At 38.5% G+C, this 23,829-nt stretch overlaps 1 protein-coding gene across 17 annotated transcripts in view; it reads left to right on the top strand.

The window, feature by feature from the left end:
- The window catches only part of NRXN3 (neurexin 3), a 1,505,538-nt gene that overhangs the window by 726,274 nt on the left and 755,435 nt on the right, over positions 1-23,829 (top strand). For 9 of the 17 annotated variants that reach the window (XR_001145406.1, XM_012724441.1, XM_012724443.1 and 6 more), the window contains 2 exons: positions 3,545-3,571; positions 15,816-15,935. Coding sequence is in view for 15 of the 17 variants with exons in the window: in XM_012724441.1 (XP_012579895.1) it covers positions 3,545-3,571; positions 15,816-15,935 (147 nt within the window). In the remaining 2 variants the exon portion in view is untranslated. The remainder of the gene's footprint in view (positions 1-3,544; positions 3,572-15,815; positions 15,936-23,829) is intronic. The other 8 variants (XR_001145407.1, XM_012724445.1, XM_012724455.1 and 5 more) reach the window with 1 other exon arrangement.

The following is a 23,829-nucleotide window of genomic DNA, read 5'->3' as shown; positions in this document are numbered from 1 at the left end:
TATATATATATATAATTGAGGTAGCATTGATTTGCAATACTCTGTGTGGCTGAGGGGAATAGGTTCATACCTATTCAGATGTGCTACCATGCCTCACCTGTACGTGGATGCCCTTGTTAGCTGTGTGACCTTTGGCAAGTTACTTAACCTCTCTTAGCTAGAGTATCATTCTCTACAAAACAGGACAATAAAACTTATGCTGGAAGTTAATTATATATAAATCAGAAATATATGGAGCATATAAAATGCCTGTTACATGTCTAGTAGGTACTCAATAAAAGGTAAGATTATTTGTAAAATGCGCCTCATGTGAGACATCTGATTAACATTGCATGCCCATCATGCAGCACTGAGCAAATGACGCTCAACCCGTTTCTGTAGAGGATCCATGGCCTCTTGAGCTATTAACTGGATGTTGCAGGTCCTCTGGGTCAGTTCTCTGCAATAAAAGCAATGTAGTTTGAACCAGCAGAGGGCAGCAGTAACTATTTTCAACCTTCTCTAAGCGCCTTGGACAAACTGAGAAAATGTCCAACCAGTCACCTGGATCTATGTATTCTTCTGTCTGGTTGAGCCTTACGGTCCTTTGTTTGTGTAAATATATTGTGCTTCCTTGTATTGCTCACTAATTGACCATACCGAGTCTGCTCTTTCATCGTCAAAGTGTTTGACTTCATTTATCACTACTCTTCTTAATCCTCTTTAATCTGGGTTCACTTTTCCACCTGAAGCACATTTTAAGCAAAGTTTCCCATCCATTTTCTAGGCTGATGTGCAGAATGGAATTATGTCCCTGTGCTCACGAGGCAGTTTCCCAAGTGACACTAATATGAAGATTGGTCATCCCTCTCCTTTAACTAGAATACTTCCTTTAACCAGAAATATTCTTAAATTCTATTGGCCAGATAGGATGTATATGTGAAGGGACAGGAGGTTAGGAATTGTTCTGGAAGGAGCCATATTGCTTTCTTCTTCTGGAAACATACATTTCACTTGACTTGAGGATCTTTGTCTCATTGGCCTGCTGTTAGATTCTCCCAGGGTTCAGAGCAATACCAACGTAGATAACAGCACTTGAGAACTAAATTGAGATTCTTAGTTTAGAAAATTGTGAATAGCAGGCATTCTGGTTATCATAGAATAATTCATCCTAACAAAAGCACATATTAAAAAGGATAAGGCATTCCTCAAATGTTAAATGTTTTCTATCCATTCTTTAAGACTTAAAATTACCAGGAATCATGCATTTTACTGTAGAGCATTGTTGCCTAGTAGAAATATCAGATGACTCACATATGCAATATTTATCCCCTAGTAGCAATATTTTAAAAAGTATAAAGTAGTAGGTAGTGTTATTTTAATTTTGTAGCCTGTTTGACATAACCTGTTATGTCCAAAATATTACCAATTGAGCATGTCATCCACATAAAATTATTAATGACATTTTACATTCCCTTTTCATATTAAGCCTTCAAAATTGAGTGTGTATTTATACTTGCAACACATCCCAACTCTAAAAAGGCACATTTCAGTGCTCAGTGGCCCTAAGTGTGGTGGAGGGTGGGCTCTACAGCAGTAAAACTAGAAGTATAGGGAAATAGACCTGTCGTATTAGATTCAAAAGAAGTCTAAACTAACTATTATAAAAGTGAGATAAAATGTATAGTACAAAGGAGGAATGAACTTCAGAGAGTTTCAAGAGAGGCAGGGAGAGCATTAGCCCAAGAAAATTACCCATCAAATGGGGGAAAATGTACCTCCCAGACCTGCAGCTTATGAGCAATTGGCCAGACCCATCACATGCATTAGGGGGTTCCCAGCTTCCTCTGAGTGGGGGTGATTGTCGAAGGCAGGCTTTGCGACGCTGTAGCTCTACCATCAGCCTCTATGTGAGTCCCCGGGCCTAATAGTCCTGCACTCTATTACCATGGAGATAATCACGGTGGTTACCTGTGCAGCATGATGGTAGCCCCACTGGGGGATGAAGTGGAGGGTGCGTGCTGAGGGAAGAAGGTCCTTGTTTGTTGTACACAGATGATTTGGATGATTAGCCTAAGTGGCCAGGGAAAACTGCCCAAAAGTAGGCGAAAGTATAAATTAGAGGCACTGAAAGTTTGTGCCATTGTGCATAAGCCCTTGTAAGAGATTCCAGGGGTTTTGGAGGGTACCATGGAAGATGATGGGGAAGGAAATGAAGCCTTGGAGAGACTGCAGAGGGGGATGTTATCATCCTGAATCTGCACATAGCAAGGTGGCTGCAGGAAGACCTTTGGGTATCAAGCAGTATGGGAACTGAGAAAATATTACAAGTCTCTTGATTTATCATTTCTATGTAGAGAGGGGAGGAAGTGTGACTTATTACTAAGAACTGAGACCCGAGTCCCTTCAAGACAGTGTATGTGTTTTATTCTCACACATCCAAGGTGCACAGGCCAGGATAGATCATGTTGTTCTTGTCAAAGCTGTGGAATATAACACTTCAAGATCCCCAAGCAGAAATGTGTTATTTTCCCTATTCCACTTGACCCCAAAGAGTCCAAAATTATTCTCAAAAACATTAATTTTCTGCTCTTTGACTTTAAACAGTTTACAGTAAGGAAGAAAAGAAAAAAACTTGAGCTAGCTTTTGATTTTATGTCTCAAAATTTTGCAGATCATATAATTTTGAAATTAGGTGCAGTTTCTGAACAACGTAGCCAACATCTAGCTGTGACTTGCAACCTCTCAATTTGGGCTAGTTATTTTTAATGGTGTGTAATTCAGTACTCAACTGGTAAATAGCTCTTTCTATCTCGAGGCCAGCTCTTTTGCAGAGACCAAGGCATGTACTGGCTAGAAATGTGATTCCACAATTGCAGATGGTAAACATCTGAGAGAAACACATGAGCTTCATTTTGAGACTGGTCTGAACAAATAAAAGGACATTGGCTTGGTGCCTTTTTGCCCACAGACATTTGAGATTGACAGTATCTGTGTAAATTAAACAAATGGGGCTCTTGGGTGTTCCCAAATCACGTGGATACATGTGCCCATTGCTAGAGCTACATCCCTTGGTGGCAATTTCAAGAGCTTACCAGAACTGCCCATCTACCCCCAGTGACTCTTCCAGGCTTAACTCAGGCTAATTCAGAATTATCTTCATGGGCTCCGTCTGGCTACACACACACGTCTTTCAGTCTGTCCATGCACCACCCCAACTTCCTGATGTTTATCCCTATAGGTGGAAAATCATTTTTCTGGGCCATATGCCTTGGGGTTGGCTGTGTGGGTGTGGAGAGGCTCTGTCGCCATCGCTTGTGCTGTGTCCAGCCCCATGACCCCCGCCCCTGCTCTGCTCGTGTGTCTCTGATGAGGCCTGCTCCACCCTGGTCTGTGCACCCTGTCTGTGCTGTCTCTGAAGAGCCTGCAGAGTTCCTGTTGTCTGTCTGAGTGATGTTGGTTATGCTGATTGTATTTTCATTTCTGTGATGTTACCCTGGTTTAACTCTATCTTTACTAACCTCTGGTTATTGTTTTCGCCTTTTCTGTTCTTTTGCTAACAAAGTTGCGTTGACCAAAGCTGACCTGCAAGGTAGAGAAGGTTTTTGTTCCCATCACCCCCTTCGGCTGAGGGATGCCCTGCGTTCCTTTGGTGCCTTTTCTTCAGAGACCTTCAAGCTGTCACCCCTCTTGGACAGCGGTGGTTGTGGGGAGGGGGCTGAACCGTGAGTTCTTCAGAAAATGGTGGCAGAAAACCCAGATCAATACATGAAAAAATAAAAATGAAATATAACCAGCAGTTTCAACGCTGAGACCTGTTAGGGATGAGAATGTGGTTTTGTTTTTGAGACTGGAGAGGTTTGACAGATCTTATGCTGTGACAATCCACACCTTATTAATCCACTTCTGGGGTTTACTGTCTCCACTTCGTGGCCTTGGAAGGATGTTCCTTTTAATGTAGATAGAGGGCAGCATTGGGAAGGAGAAGAGGGGGGAGCCACCTGCATTCTTAGTTTAATATTTCTGGGGTTGGAAGCACATTTATCAGAGCAGGACTTTTGAGTGCTTGGGTTATTTGAAAGAGAATGACATTTTCTGTTAACACATTTTAAAGAAATATTTTTAGGCATTTGGGAGATATTAATGGCATTAGAACATTCTAGAGATTTCTACTTCCTATTGGATTTTGGTTGAGTATTTTCATTTGCTGTTTCATAATCTAAGAAACAAAGAACTCTTGGGGAAGAAGAGGGCTGTCAGTATATGCTGGGTACCCCTCAAACTGCCTGTGTGTTAGATGCCAGCAAGTATCTGCTGCAGAACTACTTCCACCATTCAGAAAGGCACCTTTCAAGGAAGACCAGTGGTCTGGAGGTCCTGTTGTGTCAAACTGCTTTGGATCACAATGGCAAGTCAGGAACAGGAATTTTAGGCACCTTTTGGGCTGAAAGTTAGGTCTCAGATGGCTTCTGTGAGCTTGCAACCAGCAGATGTTATTACATGTATTTAAGGCAAAGGTAGATTTAAAAATTACTTTCAACCTACAATATCATTTACCTTGATATGACTTACTTGTTATTGCACAAATAGCTAACTGATACATTTATCCCTTAACAGTGAAGGCCTCTCTCTGTTTACCATAACTCTTCTTTCTTCACTTCCTCTTGGCAGAACCTTATATGTGCTGGTAGGTAGTACAAGTAATGTAAAGAACACACACTGGATTCGTACTCAGATACCAAAGAAATAGTACAATAGCTTTTGATTTTGAGATAGGTAGGGCCCTTTGAGCAAAATTGGCAAAATTGTTCCATATTTTTACCTGTAAATTGTAGGGAGAGAGAAGGGAGCAGAATTCCACTTCTTGTAGAGACAACTCACAATTATTAAAGCTCCTTGTGACCATATTCACTTTTCTTGACAAGTATGTCTTTCCCTAGACCTGCTCACCTTCTTAGTAGTAATTATATGTAAATTAGATCCCCAGGACCTGGCCCAGAGCTTCTTCCAGAAGACTCCACCCATACCAAGGTGATCCTGAAATTCCCTTTTGAAGGAAAAATGCTTTGTAAGAATTGTGCAAAGAACTGGTTGATTGTTCTGCTTAATGAGAAGTATTTACTAACTTCTAAACAGTTTGGTTTGAGATACAGATTTGGGGACACCAGAGTTTGGAGTGACTTAATCTTCCCATTTGTAGAAACAGTCCTATCTCTGGCAGGGGTTTTGTTACCATTTCCTCTGATCCAGATGCTTCCATTCTTGTCACGACTGTGTGTTTGTGGCAGGAGCTGTTATTTTTTTTTTTGTAATTGTTTTGGGTCATCTTACTCTTTCCCATGCCTGGACAAAGAGCTTTCGAATACAAATGCCTTAACTTTTTGTTCCCTGACATTAGGGTATGGACTGTGACTCATTCTGACTTTTTCAGCTACAACCTGTGGGCACAGAAAGTACTAATTACCATGAAGCATGAAGGGCAGTGAAAAACTATGACAAAGGAGTGAGGCTGTCTGAAGGCAAATGGCATTCAGCAGGCATTTCACAAGACTTCTGAGATGTGGCATTATGAGTCTGGACAAGTCAACAGCTTGAGTCCTCCTGTCATTGTGTGGCTTGGAGTGGTCTTTTAAAAACTGACTGACTGACTGACTGATTTAAACTTCTCCAGTGAATGTGTTGTTTACTTTAGCAGCGCTCAGGTACACCTCTGTATCTGCTACTTTGCTAGCTCCTGGGGTAGGAGAGGTGATGCAGTCTCTGACTTCGTACAAACCTGTCTGTAGGAGATTAGTCAGTGATTACAAGGCAGGGCCAGGGCTGCTGTGCCATGGGGACCACTCTGTGTGAGTACGTGGTAGTGGGGTGATGGTGGTTGGTGGGTGCTGGGGAGGTTTTCTCACTCAGAGCTGGAGCCGAGTGTGAGCCTGGCTTAGGTGGGTGACAGTTGGCAGACCTTTTTGGAGACATACAAGAAGCTCAGTTTAGCTGAAATAAGTGTCTGTGGGGATGGGACAGAAGGGATGACAGACATACTGCAGGATCCGGGCATTCCTCCCAGGGTGCTGGTGAGCAGAATGGGACTTAGGGCAGATGTTCGCTTTATCAAGGTCAGTCTGAGGGCAGCATAGAAGTGGCTGAGGAGGACACTAGAAGTGGAGAGCAGTTAGGAGGGAAGTAACGGATTCTGAGACAGACAGCTGGCGAGATCCAGCTGCTTTATCTCTGCTGGCCAAAAGGCAAATGTGTTTCCCCATGCAGGGAAAACCTCTGAGGAGTGAGGAGAAATGATCTTTTTCTCCAGTCATTCCCCTCCCCTCCCAGGTTCCTGTGTTTCATAGCAGATATACATATCCATTAGGGCAAAGTGTTGAGGAAGAGCATTCATGACTTCCTATTTCGAGAGGTTCTGTGTCCCCCTAGATAAGGAGAGGTGTGGAGGAACCGTTACCCATGGCACCTGGGAGGTGCTGCATGGTTGAGTCTTTGTATCAGAGCCTCTGGGATAAAAAAAATGACAATTTGTATGAACCTTTCAAAGTAATTTTCTAGGTCTTTTTCACGGGCAAGAGGGGTATTCCTGGAGAGGAAAAGATTCCCTAAGAGCTTATCCATGTAAGAATAGGAACTGTCCAGTGAAAAGGGAAGTATTAAGTTTGGCCTGTGGAGTGAGGCAGATGAGCCATAAACGATGAGACATAAAATAAATTTTTATTAGGTTAGGTGATTAACCAGAATATTGTCTCCTCACTTTTTCCTCTTAGCTGTTCTAGTTTTGGAGTGGAATGACTTTTTTTTTTTCCTAGAAATGTAAGTTGTCTTTATGCTCAGATTATGGGTCAGTGGACATAATGTGGATGGGGAGCAGGGACTGAGGAATGGGCTTTTGAGTATCATATGACTTGAGTCAGTAAATCTGTTGGTCTGGAAACTTAGAGATGCTGAAGATTCTTTTACGTCATTCAGCTGAGAGTTGGCATTGTCCAAACACTTTTAGTTGATAAACAAAATTTTAACACTCCTACTTTCCTTATTGTGAGAATTAGAGTTTCCAATTCATTTTCTCCAAAGATTTGAGCTGTGTCATCTTCTCCACTATAGCCCATGTAGTGAAATGTAGCCCTTGACTTCATAAAAATTAGTTCCTCAAAAATAATGTGTATTGTGCCCTCCTGGGCGGCCCAATTGGCTAAGTGGCTGCAGCCAGTTCAGCATGAGTTTGATCCTCAGCCAGGGAGGTGACTCACGTGGCATGGCAGACCTCTCCTTATCCACCAGCTGTTCCCCTCAGCAGTGTACTTTATCAATCTGCCTCTTCTGCTCCCCACTCTGTCTCTGCTGAAACCTCTTCCTGCCCCCGCACCTTTGAATTATGTGCATAAATAAATAAATCTTAAAAAATATTTTATATTATGGATATTAATAAATGAGAGAGGGACTTACTGGAATTCCTGCAATGCTTGCTCCTTCAAACACCTCCACATTGTGTGGAAAAGGTTTCTCCCAAGGCATATAGATAGGCATGCATATTTACCTAGATGCATCCTCTTTGTATATTCCCAATTAACTACAGTGGAGTGAACTAAAATGGATGGAGAGAACTTGATGTTCCTTTGCAGGAGAATTGATAGGACTGTTTACGAGGGTCTACTTAGTATATACACATGCTAAATTCCTGGCATGTAGTATTTACATTATGATCTTGACTTTGCATGGTAGATATTGTTATCTCCATTTCATAAGTGACTTTATAGGCTTTGCCTATATTATTTTATTTAATCTTCACATCATCAGAGATATTAACAATTTCTATTTCCACTATAGAGATCATAGGGGAACTAAGGTTCAAAGAATTATGGGAGCTAGTCCAAGGTCATAATCCTAGTAAGTGATAAAGCTGAATTTTAAAACCTGTGAACTTTTTTGTATAATGTCACAGAGTAGCTAAGGGTGTCCAGGCTGAATTTATGATAGATGGTTTTCATACCATGCTGTTTCACTAAGTTCTAGATGGTTTTTGCATAATTTTATTGACGCGAAATATTTCAAATTCTGGCCTTTATGTTGAGTCTCCATGTGAAACCCATTCTCTCTCATTTTTAAAAAATGCCCTCTAGAACTCCCACAAGCTGCTTCATCAGCACTGAAAAAAGGAGACAAAACAGAAAATGAGGCGCCCATTTATATTTTCTGAAGCGACATTGACTTTGGAGAGTCTGTTCATGATTTAAGTGGAAGGAATGATTTAATTATTTGACCTTAATAATCCAGACACCCTCTGAAAATAGGGTGCATTGAGGAAGAAAGCTTTATAAAGCCAGCATTCTCTCACCTTCACAAATCCTTCACCAGGGACAGCTCCGCTTCTCTGTTGCCATGACAGTGCCTCGTGGGTAAATTGCTTTACTCACAAAATGTAATTATGCTTTGCAGTTCATTGGCCATCAAGCACTGCTGGAGTGGACACAACATAGAAATTTCCTGGGATTTTACAAGCTGGTTGACATCCTGTAACTTGTGTTAGCTTGAAACTGGTATGGTGGGAGTTTTCTCACTATGGAAATCAGCAAATGTTACAGGTCAGGTTGTGTTAATTTTTTCCTTCTGAGAGTTCTGATTGTTGAATTTACCAGCACAGGACCCATCAAAGGCCACTGAAGACCTTGTGAGGGTTTCCGCTCATGCCCACATTGTCTTTGCTTGTGCTCAGTGGAAGATGACATTGTTGATAGGACTGAGAATAGGCATGTTACAGAAATTGTCCCACATGTCGCATTTTATTATTTTTAGACCTTTATCCTAAAAGTTATCCTAACCAGGGAAATAATAACCTCCTGAACAAGCTTACTAAGAGTGATTTTGATGCCTTCCTGAGCCTTAGCAAGGTATATATCCTGCTTTTAGGAGAAAAAAGTAACAGGATCTTGGGAACACTGCTTGCTCTTATGTATTTCTGCCAAAAAAAAATTTATAACATTGAGGATCCTTTTCTCTGGCTTTCTTAATCTTCTGTAAAACAGGATCTAGAGCATTTACTGCTGAGATGATTCTGGATGAAGAAAGATGCTTGACACATTTAAGGATCATTGCTTTTTTATCTTAAAATTAATTAGAAGTGTGTTGGGTTTCTGCCAATTAAAAAGGAAGAATCTTAAGATGTCTGTAAATAATTCTCTTCAGAAAAACCAAGGGACCAAGGATCCATTTCTACTGTAAATGTAGAAATACTCTATCGCTACAGAAGTAACTTTGCTGAATGGGCTGAGACTTACCTGCAGCTAATTAACTAGCTATCACTTAATGTCACAGTAAGTCCACTCCCAGCTTCAATACGTAAATTCTTACAATTGAGCAATAACGACTAAAGACTGCTGAGGGGGTAAGTGTCATTCATGTATATATACTAGTACATAGACACCTGTACATGTAATATATATTCACCTTCCCATTTCCTTTTTTTAAAAAGATTCTTTTATTTATGCATACAAGAGCTGATGTGTAGGCCAGAGGTGCGGTGGTGGTGAGAAGTATTCACCAGAGACAGAGTGGGGAGCAGAACAGGCTGACTGACGAAGCACACTGCTGAGGGGAGCAGCGGGTGGGTCAGGAGCTGTGCCATGTGGGTCAGCTCCCTGGTGGGGAACGAACTGGTGCTGCAGTGGCTGTAGTTACCTTGAGAGGCCCCATCTTCCCTTATCTAGTCTTTCTTTTTGCACCTTCCTACCCAATTGCTACTCACTCATTCTTCTATGAAGTAATGCAAATTAAAGAGTGAAAACATGGAAATGTTTTATGAACTAATTAGAAGTGACAAGTAAAGCCAGGTTAGAGGTTAGATCTCTTTAGGAAGTCCATGGCAGCTCTCCTGAGTCTCCTTCTCAAGATATCTGTGCTTTGTGGGAGCAGGGAGACTCAGGTAGGCTCAGATTCTACTGTGATGCTGTTACACACCCACATTTCAGGGAGTCGAAGCTGTTGGGCAAACAGTTCATGCTTTGTGGGTAAAGATGATGGATACTGTGAAACTGCCTGTGTGCACTGCCGGGCTCCGACCTTGACATGTTAGGATCAGATGTGTCCCCCTTAGCCTCACCCCAACTCCAGACTACTTCCCTATCAGCTCAGACTAACTGGTGCTGTTTGAACAGTACTTATCAATTTCAAATGGGGCATTTGAAGCAGAGATTTGGGTAAGTGCTATTTGGGCAAAGCAGAGAAAATACAGTCAGATCCAAGTGCCGTGCTGCTGAAACGGTTCTTGTATTGCAAGGACTGGTAAGTAAAAGCACAGGTCTGTCTACTTTGATTTTTAGACCCTAAGGTGAGTTGGCTGAACCAGTTTGCATGTACTGCAAAGGTGGATTTTAGCAGTAACAAGCTTGAAATGATTGTCTGGGACAGTTCTTCAAGAGAAAAACAATCTCAAATTCAAGCAGAATGATGGGAAATTTAGGGCAGCCATCAGAGTTATCATCTGAAAAAGATAAAGAAAAAGGCACAATTTGATGCTTCTCAGTGAACTAAAAGCCTAACTGAGAGTTAAAAACCAAAGTACTAATACCACTGAAAACTTATCCAGACTGAAAACTTATCCAGACTATTCACACCCTACTTATCCAGACTATTCACACCCTACTTTGTTGCCTCATCACTCTCCTTGCTATACAGAGAAGAGTCGCCATCTTTTCTAGAAAGAATATGTGGTGATTTTAGTCAGGAATAATTATATATCAAATGCAAAAGTAGATCTATGTTCCCCCATGTCTTTGTGCAATGTAAGCGTATGAAAGATAACAGAAAGTTGTCTACATAATTATCTCCAAAGGTATCTTTCTAAGTCTGAAGTTATCTTTCTATGTCTGGGATATTAGATTGATTTGGACAAATGTTTTAGATCAATTTATTAAGTCATTTAGGAATATGTTTATAAGCAAATGCATCTGAACAGTTTTGTTCATATAGTTGCACAAAATTTTCTCTTCCTTTTTATTTTCATTGCATTTTGAATTGAAATGGCATTTGGAAATTTCTCTTATTTAACACCCCCCCCCACATCCTTACATTAAAATGTCTTGTTTCTCAGCTGTTTTTTCTGAAATCTGTGCATTTTATCTTGATCAGAAGTCAAAAAAATTATTTTTCATTTCTTATCTTTATTGTTTATTTAGTATTTGATGAAAACTGACCTTTAAAGGAGATGGTTGAATAAGATAAGAAAATTGGTAATTTAGGCAACCCTACACTTGGCGAGAGGCCAGTAGGAATGTGGAAAAAATGTTAACAAGAGTAACTTCATTTTGTTTAGTAGTGACATTTTATAGGTATCATACAATTGGCTACAACTAAAATTTGGAATGAAATGTATTGTAAATTTTAATTTTTATATCAGCTTTATCAATAGGCTCCAGGAATATGCATATGATCCCCCCATTATATTTCTTTCCTTACAGAAATATGTTCTCTGACTAAAGTGTGTTTTCACTGATCTTGATTCCATAAAGGCATAATGAAGTAAATAATTACATGTGACATTTAGAGACCTAGTTGAGAAACTCCCAATAGGATTAAAACAGCATCTCTGAACCCTCTGCTATTCACAGTGATCTCAAAAGGATTATGTTACATGATTTTCATACATTTCCTTCAATGGGTTAGTTTGAAATAGCTGAAAATGCATGCAAAAAGAGTCAATATTCGATTTTGTTTTGTTCAGTTTTTTCTTGTTTAGAATTAAATCTTTTCTAAAACTATTTTCCTCTTGAAATTCTGAAAATCTTTCATAGGAAAAATCATTCCTATTTTTCTGATTCTTTAACACTTTTCTTCATTATCTTTGCTTTATCAATGTGTTAATGAAGATTCCTTGAATTAATAACTAAAAATCAAGGAACACAGCATCTGGAACATACTAAGTGCTGTATGTAAGTCCCTTTTCTGTTGTTATGACCACTCTCTGATTTGTCCTAGATCATTTTATATCGATGGAGATATAGTTAGAAACATTTTTTTTTATCCTTGGGGATTTTGGTATACTTGTCTTCTTTGATTTTTTGAGAAATTGCTTTGTTTGAGAAATAGATGCCTTGATATAAAGGATAATCTGCTGGGGAAGGATGTATTTAAATATCTTGAAGTTAAACTAAGAACTTATGTTATCATCTAGCTCAGTCTCTCATTAGTTCAATGTGTAGTTACTTTGCTCGGTTCCCTGTCTTTGGGCCTACAAATGCATAGTTATCTCAACATCTAATGGAATTGAATGAATCTGAGAGTTAAATTAGGGGAGAAAAATGTTTAATTAAGCTTCTTGCCCAGTCAAAAGTGGCTTATATGAGCTGATACTGGTAAATTCTATGCTAAGTTGTTAGGAAAACCTTTTGACTATAAGTCATAAAACAGTGACTTCATTTCATTATTTTTGTTCTTTCACCTACTAATATTTTAAAAATTCTTACTTTATACCAAGTATCCTAAACATGTACATTAGACATGTAAAGATGAACAACAACTACAAAAACGAACAACGAAAAAGACTTTTTCCTTCAAAGTTTATATTCCAGTAGGATGAAACAGACAATTTAGAACTTATAAACTAACTTTAATTACAGATGAGCTAATTGTTATCAATTAAGTAGGGAGATATAATGAATGGTAAGGAAGGAAGATGGGAGCTTTCCTGAATAACTACTCTAAGCAAAGCCTGTTTTGAGCTAAATGTAAAGGATAAGTTCACAGGGAGACAGAAAGCTTGAGAAGAAGCAGGATCTCAGCTTCCAAAGACGGAACAAGTTTCATTTATGATCCCTGAGATATCACTGAAGTTTCTCCTGGTCCTCTTAATAGATGATTAAAATGCTATCAGTCTTGGAGGCTTATTGATTCTGAATCTCTTCCATCCCTTAGTACAAACAAAAAGAATTATGTGGAATTTGGAAAGAGCCTATAAATGTCCCTTCCTTGGATTCCTGACCAACCTTTTATAAACAGGACAGACTCTCTACACAGTACAGATGTTCTTCCATACTCTGACTTCACAGTATGAGACAGAAACAAATCAGGAACTTCCAATTCTGCTCAGCTCAACATTTACTGAAACATTTTTTTTGCTGCTGACTCTAGCACATGATGCTTAGGACTGTGATGCAAGGCTTAAGCCAAGCATTTTATATGAGATCTAATAGAGGCAGCATTCCATCTTTTGGTAATAAATATTTTAACAATACATGAAACAATTAAAGAATTATATAAGCAGGGGACAGTGCAAAACGTTAAAATGACTACTATCACAAATAAGCATTAATGATACAAATAATTAGTGTTGCAACTGCTAAAAAGTTGGAGAATTATTTTAAGTCATGGTGGGAACATTTCATCTAGGGATGGCATTTGAACTGGTCCTGAGAAAACAGTTAAAATTTTGACTAGAGGGGAGGGAAAGGCATGGGAAAGCCTTTGTCTTCAGATCGTATCAACATGCATAGAATTATTGTATTTTCTCAAAGTTTTTGCTATTTTGCTGCCTTTCAAGGGAAAGCCTTCCATGTATTTCTGATCCTTGAGCACAATTGAATTACTAGCCCATTGTGTGATGAAAGCTGTTTGGTCAAGGAGCCCCGTGGACTTCTCAGAAGCTTTTATCCTGTGAAAGAAGCTGTCCTGATTTGCCATTGTTAATGAAACTTGTACTATACAATGCTCAAGTTTAAGACCCACTGAGAACATACTCATGTACCTCCTTTCATCTCCACATGGGGGGACCACATGGCTTATGCAGCGCTAGGAACCCAGCGGCAGTGTTACTTCCCAGCGTCCATGATTGCCTTGAACTTTCCTATGGCATATCCTAATAGCTTTGTGTTGAGAGTGATGGTCTGCATAACTTTCACCTTACATGCAAATACAAAATGTCTGGCCAGCCAGAAGACAAAGTCTTTTCAGGAGTATATCTCTTTTGAGCATGTGTCCTTAGGACCCCATATGCTTAACTTTTGATTGTCTGTGCCTGTCTAAGCTTTTAGTCTGGGAACTGCAAAATAGGCACTATTTCCCTGGATACATTTTTATTCTCTCAACTGCTTTTCTTCATCACATATGAAGAATCTGAGGTCTTGCCCCCTTTGCTGAAGTCCTTTAAATTCCAGGTGGTTGCCTAAATATTAAGATGCTTCCTTCAGCTCAGATTCTGAAAGTATAGGTTTATCTCTTTTTGAAAAAGATTTATTTATATATGCATGCAAGAGCTGGGGTACAAGTCAGAGGTGCAGGGGGTCAGAGGACTTACCAGAGACAGTGTGAGGAGCAGACAAGGAAGATCAACTGAAACACACTGCTGAGGGGGGCAGCAGGAGAGACAGGAGAGGTCTGCTACACCATACAGGTTACCTCCCTGGCTGGGGAGAGGGGGCTGGAGATTGAACTCATGCTTCAGAGGCTATGGACAGCTTCATAGTGCTGCACTTGAACACATTGTGCCACCAGGGAGGGCCAAGTATAGGTTTATCTGTAACCCCATAGGCTAGGACAGAAGTTAAAGGTGAAAAAAAATAAATAACAGTGAGCGGTCTCAGACTGACATATTGAAAGATTCTAATGGCAATCTGCTAGGCAGAGATGGCCAAACTTGTTCAATGGCATTCTCATATCCACAAAAGATCTTGCCAGTGTCTCCCTATCCAAATTTACTTAGTTTGGGATTAACTACATGTATCATCACATTTACATATTACTTGCATTTGAAAGACCCACAAAATAGAAGTAACACAGAATGAAATAAAAAGTGAGCATCACTTCCGACAGGTCTCTCCTATATATCAGTCCTCCTTCCCACCCTCTGAAGGTGCATTCCTTGTAAGGGTGCTACTCTCCTGGAAACCTGTAACCAACCACAGTGTGGCTTCTCTCTGAATTTAGCTTCATCAACATTTCCTGAAAACTTGAGAGAAAACTAACTTCTGGCTCCCCTCTGAAATTTTTAATTCAGTAGGTATGGATTAAGAGCCCAATAATTTGCATTTCAAATAACTTCCTAAGTGATACAGGTCTGAGAATTGCTGGTGTCTGAGCACCACTGATAGAAGTCAGGGCTTGGACTTCAGACTTCATCTACTTAAATAGGACATCGGAGTCCTTTCAATATCAATATGTAACTTTGGATAAATTATTTTACCTCTGTGAGCTTAGTTTTTTAACCGTTTGCATGGAGGCAGTCATGATTACTTACCTCATAGAGTCTCTGGAGAGCTTGCTGAGTTGATGTAGAACAAGTGCTTAGTGCCCGGTGCTTATCACCTACGAAACATCAATACAGCTATCTCTTCCTCCACCTCTTCCTTCTCCTTCACTTCCTCTTCCTCTTCATCATACATCATTTTCATGTCTATATTATTTTATAACATTTTATAAATTTTATGAATTTGGATGCTATGATTTTAATGTTTTAAAAGTCTCTAGGAACTCTTGTGCTTTGATTCACACAAATTATGGGAATGCATTTTTCTGCCTTAGCTTTGCTCATTTAGAAAGACCATGCTCCAAGGGAGCATCTTTCTAGTTGAATGGTAGAGATGAAGCTCTTTTGCAAAGTCTGCCAAAAAGAGAACAATGTGTTCAGCCCTCTCCCTTCCAAGTGTAACTGTTGATAATTTGTGGCTAAGTGTGTATCTGTTGTCTTTTGTATATACTGAATTCTTGTTGCATGATATAAGTTGCCATTTTTGGTGGTTTGTGTTGTTGAATGTTTGGGGGCATGAAGATAATGAATTCAGTTGATTGCTTTGAGTTTGATGAATGTTTTAACACTTCTTTTCTTTTCTTCCCTCTCTTCTTACACATTGCAGGACCAAGTACTACCTGCCAGGAAGACTCGTGTGCCAACCAGGGGGTTTGCATGCAGCAGTGGGAAGGCTTCACCTGTGACTGTTCCATGACCTCATATTCTGGAAACCAGTGCAATGACCGTGAGTACATCCATTTCATACTTGGGATTTTCTCAAAGATTTCAATGATTTAGAGAAAGTTCTAGGAATATTATGCAGAAGCATGGCTGTTCTGAAGATTCATATGCAGTTTTCCAGAAACTTGGAAAATAAAGGATGAGTATGTTCTTATGCAAAAGCAAAAAGATGTTTCTTGCTCGAAAGTATTAGGCGCTTCTCTTTTGTTGATACTCTTCTTTGAATTACATTACCATGACTGAGAAACAAGAACAACAAAAAATTATTTCATGAAATACTGCTTGGAAGAATTGAGTGTCCCTTTAATTAGGCCACCTCACTAATAATTCAAGACATTCTTGTTTGCATTTAGGAGGTATTTAAGGAATGTATCTATTTCCTCAAAAAGTCTGAGTTTAGATGAGTTTGCAGATCTTAGGCCTTCTAAATGATGAAGACATTCAGTTTTTTCCAAATCGAAATGTTGAAAGCATCCATAGGATGTTTGTCATGTAAGGCACAGATTCCCTCTGACTGAATTTATTGGTGACTATATAGGTATATGCATATACTAGTGTGTGTGTATGTGTGTGTATATATACATATATAAAATATACATATGTATAATCTTCACACATATATTTTGTGAGTATATTTGTATATCTGTATCTGTATTTTGTTCATGTTGGAAGAGAGCCAGTTGCTATTTTTTTTTTATTGGCAATGCTTCAGGCATGCCAACTGATGTAGTTCTAGAAGAAGACTGATTTCCTGAAGGTGATTCCAGCACCCAGTTTTCATGGTAGGAATTTGTTTAACAATCTGAACTCATAGTCATCTGGCCTCTAATTCATGACATTATCTGAGTAAACAGTGAAGTCACATTTTCATTTGCCCCTGTGGAAGTGCACACTGATTACATTACTCTGTCTAGCATGTCTGGTTCTTCTTGAGTTCTGATTTTTCAACTTTTCTATGTGAGCAGTTGTTTTTTGTTGTTTTCCACTTTCTTGAAGCTTTTTTGTCTCCATGTGCTTTATCAGTCTCTTAGAATAAATCATGTGAAGGGTCTGGCAATGTAGAGAGAAAATTCTTTGGTATTATTGTGCCTCTGTATCCTGACAAAAAAGACACCCTCTCTGAAGAAAGTTTTGACCTCTGATTGTTCTTTCTAAGTATTTGGTATTATTGAAAATCCTATTTCTGTAGCTATGATTTGGGAGTACTGTTCTGCTGAGATTCAGTTAGGGACTCATCCAATACCTGGGAAACTGTAGATATACTTTTGCTTTTCCTTCAAATTTGTCCGCATAGGACTCATTATAATGGGGCCCTTTATACTCCCAAGTTTATTTCATATCACACATACATACCACTTCTGGTAGAAAGTGGTCAGGAAGAGACTCTGCACACAGCACAGAGAGAAAGGTAAGTTCCTGTAACTGTGGTGGACATGTGCGGACTTCAGAAGGTGAGTATGCATTTTTCGCTCTTTGATGCATTTCTTTCTGGTACACAGGCTAAGCTTTGTTTCTATTAAAAAACAGCCAGTGTTCTTTTAGCTTTCTGTGATGTTTTCTAATTTTTGTTAAGAACTGGTTATGTCTCAATCCAGAATGAGGGCTATTAGATTATCTGTCTTGAAATTCAGAGTGTTGGGGTAGAGGACACTTCTCTTTTATACTTAATTTGTCAATAAAGATTGAACTACTGGAACTATTGATAAGATTGGGAAAGGTCAGCTTTCTTTTGTGGCTGTAACTCCTCATTCTTCAAAAATGTGACTAACATAACCAGACTTACAATAATATATTTTGTTTTGTATTCTATAAATGATGTAGTAAATTTTTGTCCCTAGATGACCTCTGTTCCCAAGTCTCTAAAAGAATTTCCTGGCTTAATCATTTCTTGAAGAGTAGATCAGGGCTTCTGTGATTAGATGGCTAGGTGAAAATATGAGTAAGTACATTTTAATGGCAGTGTGTGAGAAAGAGAGAATTCAGATATACAGATTTCACTATAAAGTTCCAATATAACCTGTTAAAGAAAGTCAACCAAATATATGGAAAGTATGTTGCTTAAAATGTATTTCAGTGGATGTCTTTGTGTCCAGTTTGAATGTTTCAGAGTGTTGAGGTGGAGGACACTATTTTGTACTAAATCACAGCCAGTTTGTTCTAGGTAGAAACTCAGTTTCATGACTTTACATCATAAATGTATGCTCTATATCAACCTTGATCCTAAGAATTCTAATTAGCTACTCCATCTCACAAACATCTTCAACATGAAGTTACCTATATGATATCCAACGTGCCTACTAATGGCAGTAAATTCTTGGTAGCTTAGCTTATAAGAAGAGTTCAGTGTTAACCCTCAGAGTCATCACCTGATTTGAACAAGGTTCATGCTTAGTGGCAAAATCTCTGGGGTAAATTGCAAAGAAAGAATAAAATAAGAGACTGGTGGAGGAAAAAGAGCATGGAGAAGAGATAAAGATAAAAACAGGGATTGAGTCTTCCTTACTTGAAGGGTGATTACTCTGATAACATGTATACAATAAGCAATTTGCCTTTGACCTAAATAACAGACAAGGATGAGGAGTCCCATCAGGGAAATCTGGCCTTCACCCAATTTTTGGGAATAGTACATTCTGTTGAATGTTGCATATATCTAAAATAAATGCTAATCTTTAAAGTGGTGACCATGATCATGTGAACTGCTTAGAGATTCTAATGGACAATGGGTAGGAGATGTTTGGTGCTCTCATTTTCCATGAGCTGCTTCTTAGGAGAGCAGCTTGAACCTCAACTAATGAAAATGAAAACATCTCACTTTATTTATTGCACATCCAAGAATAGAAATGTTTTCATAGGGAAATGACTTGGTTTTGATATTTGCTAAAATAATGTGCTTAGTTCATCATGTATAGAAAAGTTAATTATATCTACACATGACTTGCAAGTTCCTAAAGAAATGCCTGCATTTTAGAGTCTTCCTCATTTTTTCTAGTGTAGGTTCTTGTGACCTTTGTTTGATTTTCCTGTTTGCCAAATTTGTTGTTTGCTTGCCAGTTTTGTGTGTTATCACATAGATCTGGCTTATGTGAGTAGAGTTTACATTTTAAAACTGCATCTCATTGAGAAAGTGTTTACCAAGTTTGAGTGGTTTTAACTTTGTTTTTGAGTGTACGGTGGGTGTGGAGGCAGTGGGTGAATTTCAGGTTGATTCTGGCACAAACACCCACAAATTAGATATAGTAGTTACAAAGTTATGTCATCTACTTTTTGACAGATTAACTTTTAGTCAGAGTGATGCTCTTGCCTTGGATAGGAAATAAAAATCATCTGGCTAGAAGCTCAAGTATAGCTGATTTACTGATTGTCTTTCTACAGTTTGAAGACCGAATGTTCCACCATTTCATGTCATTGTAAAACCTTAGGACTTTTTCTTTAGTGACTTTCATTTAAGTGTAGTCTTGAGACTGCAGTCGACAAAATCATCCTAAAATCAATTAGATCAAAGAACACACAAATAGCATTCTCTAAAGAAAATCCTCAGTTCTTAGAAATTCAAAATGAAAGGACTGACTTCTCATAGACTGGGTGGGTACCATCTGGAGGCCACCTAAGCATGCAGTTTGTGTTACAGTTAAGAACAGCAAAAGGAATGGAATCCAATAAGGGTTTTTGCAGGGATTTTCTTTTTGGGTATTGGGTTCTTACTGGTATTTTAAATGAGGGCTGATGCTCTGGGAAATCTTCGTGGGTTATAGTCATTACACCATCAGGGGAACCCAGCATCAGTTTTCTGGTATTGTGTTACCATCCTGCTACCACTGGCAGTTTATTGTCTAGTTCTCTCCTTCCTAACTCTAAAAGTTGCACAAAATCCAACTCTCCTACTCATTCCCACACATACACAAAAGAGTTGTCCTTTGGGAGAGCTTTTTGAAAATAGCAATTTTAAATACCTCCTTTCTATCCTCCCCTCATGGTTGACCTTTTAGCAGGCATGGGGTAACTGTTTTCAGTGCATCATTTTGAGTCCGCTGATTGCTTTCTGTGCCTCACAGAGTGGATAGAGAGCAGGCAGCAGACATGAGTTCTCACACCTATCAAATTCCCGGGTTTAGAATTTGGAATCCATAGTGACTTTGTAGGGTAAAGTGAAGGAAATAAATGGGGGTCCTCAGCCCACCCCCGGCAGTCAGTGCTCCTTGCCTTCCCCTGCCGATCACACATTGCAGGCTACTTGTTGGTGAAATTGCTGGGTTCACACTGGCATGTGATAATAGATGTTCTTTGCTTGCAACAAATCAATAGCGAGCAGCTGTGGATCATGCAGACACTGGAGTGTGAAGCACCTTTTCAGATAGTTTTCTGCTGGAGTGGCTGTTAAGCTGCACTGTTGACTATTGATTGGCCTTTTGCTTTTTATTTATTGTGTGGGTTTATTTATTTTTTTTAATGTAGGTTGGCATATTGATTAAATCTGTTAAAAACACAATTTCCTTTTGGGTTCCACAACAAATAAGCCATAAATGCATTACTTAGTGTACAAACAAGGGGACAGGCATGCATATGCTAATTCCCTCTCCAGGGTCCATATAGTTACTCTGACATTATATCATGAGTCTGCGTTGTTATTTCTCAAGCAGTTATCCCCAAGGATATCTGACGCCAATATACCCATGCTGTCCGTGATATGTTTATAACCTTCCTTTGTTTTCAGGCTTTGCCTGCCCAGCAAATAGCCCATATTTGAGAAGTTCAGTATTGACAGTTGGCTTGCTGCTTCAGAGACACTTTATTATTTATTCATTAACTCAAACACAAGACGCTTCTTATTTGCAGAGGTGATCATGAATAAGATAGGCCCTTTCTCAAAGACTTTGCAGTCTAATCAGGGAAGATACACCTGAAAGTGCTTCAGTAGATTTCTGAACAGTATGTAGTAAGTGGCCATAAAGTGATGTCAGTTGTTCCCGGGACTGAGACTCCATCAGGAAGATGCTGCTATGAGGAAGATTTCATTGACAAATGAGACCTGAGGAATTTGCAAGTACTTTCTAAGCAAGTATGATATGAAAGGGCATTGGGAAAGAAAGACAGTACTCCATCAAGTAGAAAAAAATATGCTACAGCCCCTGCTAATGTTCTGGCTATTTCCTTCCAGACTACATTCTATGCACTTATGTGGTTAAGATCATACTCTGTTTAAAATGTGTGCTCTGCCTTATCTTGTTTAATGCTGTGTGACATGTATTTTTTAAAATATTAAAAAAAAAGTAGTTAGATTTCCTTATCTACTTTAGCAGAATTCTCATTGCCATACTCAGTTCTTTGGCAAAGAACCCCCCATAGTATATCTATTCTAGTTCCTGGATGTGGCCCTAATAGGTTCTAAATCTTGATTTTTATTTTAATTGAGGCATTGGTGGACATTTATCTTGGAAAATTTTTGTAATGAACTAAATTTTTAAAAGTTTGATTTATAATGAATACGGCATGTTAAAAGGTTGATTTATAATGAATATGACATGTTAAGTTATTAAAGATATCATAGCATAGTAATTAAGTTAATTGGATTTCGAATCAAGCTGTTTTAAATGCCAAGCCTAGCTTGGACACTGTCTAACTAGTCACTTAGCCTCTTGAAGCTCTGCTATAACACAGTGAATATAATAGGTACTTAATCAATAAGAGTAGTGATAGATTTTATGATAACTAATAATATTTGACATTTTCAAGTCCTTATTCTGTCCCTGACATTCTGTTAGGACCTTTATAAAGCTGTGGGAACTTTTATCATCATAAAATCTGTAAGAAACACTGTACTGTTGTCTTGATTTTAGTAATGAGAGACTTGGGTAGGAAGTGGTTGAATGGGGACCTCAATTCATGTCTGTCTTACATGATGGCTCACTTTTTATTCAATTTGTTGCTATTTTGTTAATACCAGAAAAAAAAATGACATCTGTACCAACTAGTGGACAGAACTTCAGGTGGGCATGTCTTCACAGAGAACACAGGGATGGAAAAGAAAAGTTCTGGGCTCTTGGTTATTAATTTTATCATAATTTGGAATTCTCAACACTTGAGAAATTTGTCTTAATGCTAGATGAATACCACTTAGTTGACTATAAATATGATAGGATTGAATTTTGGTATCACCCCTATACCCACAAATATTCTAAATCTTTGTATTTTCATTCTTGACCCAGATCTTCTGATTTTCATATTTCCACTTTATTACAATCCCAGTATATGTCACAATAGTAGATAAAACCATAATTGTGGAGTGGATGGCCTAGCTTACAACCTTGATTTTGTCTCTTAATAGCTGTGTTACCGTGAATAATTTGATTAATTCCTCTATGTCTCTAAATTGTGGACATTTTTTTGGTTCTATCTCCTAAATGGTGTATAAAGATAAATTGAATTCTTTATTGCAAAGTTTAGAACACGGCACAAGGTAGCCCCCACAGAACTCTTAGCTACTCTTAGATATAAGTTTCAAAAAGTTAAAAACATGACTCATACAAATGTACTTTTCATAAAGTTAAAAACACAACTCTTACATAAATAGAGAATGAATATATGCCAAATTTATTTAACTCCTAACAAGGGAAACAGCAAGATGGTAAGTATAAACGACAAGATGGCAGAAGGCTATTTGAAGAACTGGATATTTATAGTCATTAAAAAGAATATTAAAGTATAAACTTAGGTTAAATATAAAACTGGTGAGAAGTCAGAAAGCCCTTAGCTCTTTGGTCACATCTTTTATACTGAACATTACATCTTTACTGCTCAAAAGAATAGGCATTTCATAGAGTCTGGGCTCCAGTAAATGGTAAATACCAGTGTCAGACATGATAGAATTAAATCTTTTATTGGTAGGTGTGTTAAACTATATGATAAACTATATGATAAAGGCATATATCTCTCCTAGGCTTTTTCCCTAATTTTGGATACTTTTATTATCAGTATTGTGATCTATTAAATTCATATCTCTTCTTAGCTTGAATGCCTCACTGATACACAATGCTTTTTTCTATTTTTTAGATATTCAATACTTTATTGTGTGCCAATCACTGAAGTGGGTTCATCATATTACTTTGTTATTTAAACAACCCCAGAAAGAAACTATCATGATCCCACCTTCAGAAATTAAGGGGACTAAGATGTGAGGTCAGATGTTTAGCAAGTTTACAAATCTGGCAGATGTAGGGATAAATGTTGACTTCAAAGGCTAGACTCCTCACTGTCCATGTCTTCTTAATGCCTCAAGGAGACTTCTTAGTGAAAACTCATCTGAACACATAGGGATTTAAATTCCCAGTGCTTAGCTGCTTTTATTGCATTAGTTACACTGTAAGTTCTAGTGTCTGCATACTTGGGGAGGTGGCGTAGTTTTCTCTTTTTACTTCATTCATTTTCATTAAGACTGCATTAGACTGACCTGTACAGGTTACAAGGTCAGAAGTCCATCAGACTAGTGCCATATTGTAGGGTTGGTAGGGCAGAGAATGAGTCTAGAGAAGTCAGTAAGTGAGGCTGGGCAGAACTGCCTTGCATCACAGTAGGCAAGGTCCAGAAGTAAGACAGAAACAAGAAAAAGGAATCACAAGCAGTCACAACCAAAGGTAGTACTTGGAGTTATTTGCATCATTTTTTTTAAGCCTTGAATGAAAAAAAAATACTCAGTATAGCTGAAAGGAGGCCAGATAATTACACCAGGGTCTTCTAAGAGCAAAGATGAAGATGCTGGTCTTCTGGGAGCAGTTTCATACAAGCGGGCTTTAGCATGTTGCCCAAGGGAACCTCTTGTTTATAAGTTCTTCTAACATCAGAAAAAGATGATTTTTTTTTATTTTATTTTTTTTTATTAAAAAGTTTATTTTTACATCATTTTT

The sequence above is a fragment of the Condylura cristata genome, unplaced genomic scaffold, assembly GCF_000260355.1.
Source record: "Condylura cristata isolate star-nosed mole 26May11 unplaced genomic scaffold, ConCri1.0 scaffold00013, whole genome shotgun sequence".
In the NCBI taxonomy this organism is placed as follows: Eukaryota; Metazoa; Chordata; class Mammalia; order Eulipotyphla; family Talpidae; genus Condylura; species Condylura cristata.
The sequence above is the reverse complement of the archived record's forward strand: the minus strand, read 5'-3'. Positions and strand labels throughout refer to the sequence as shown.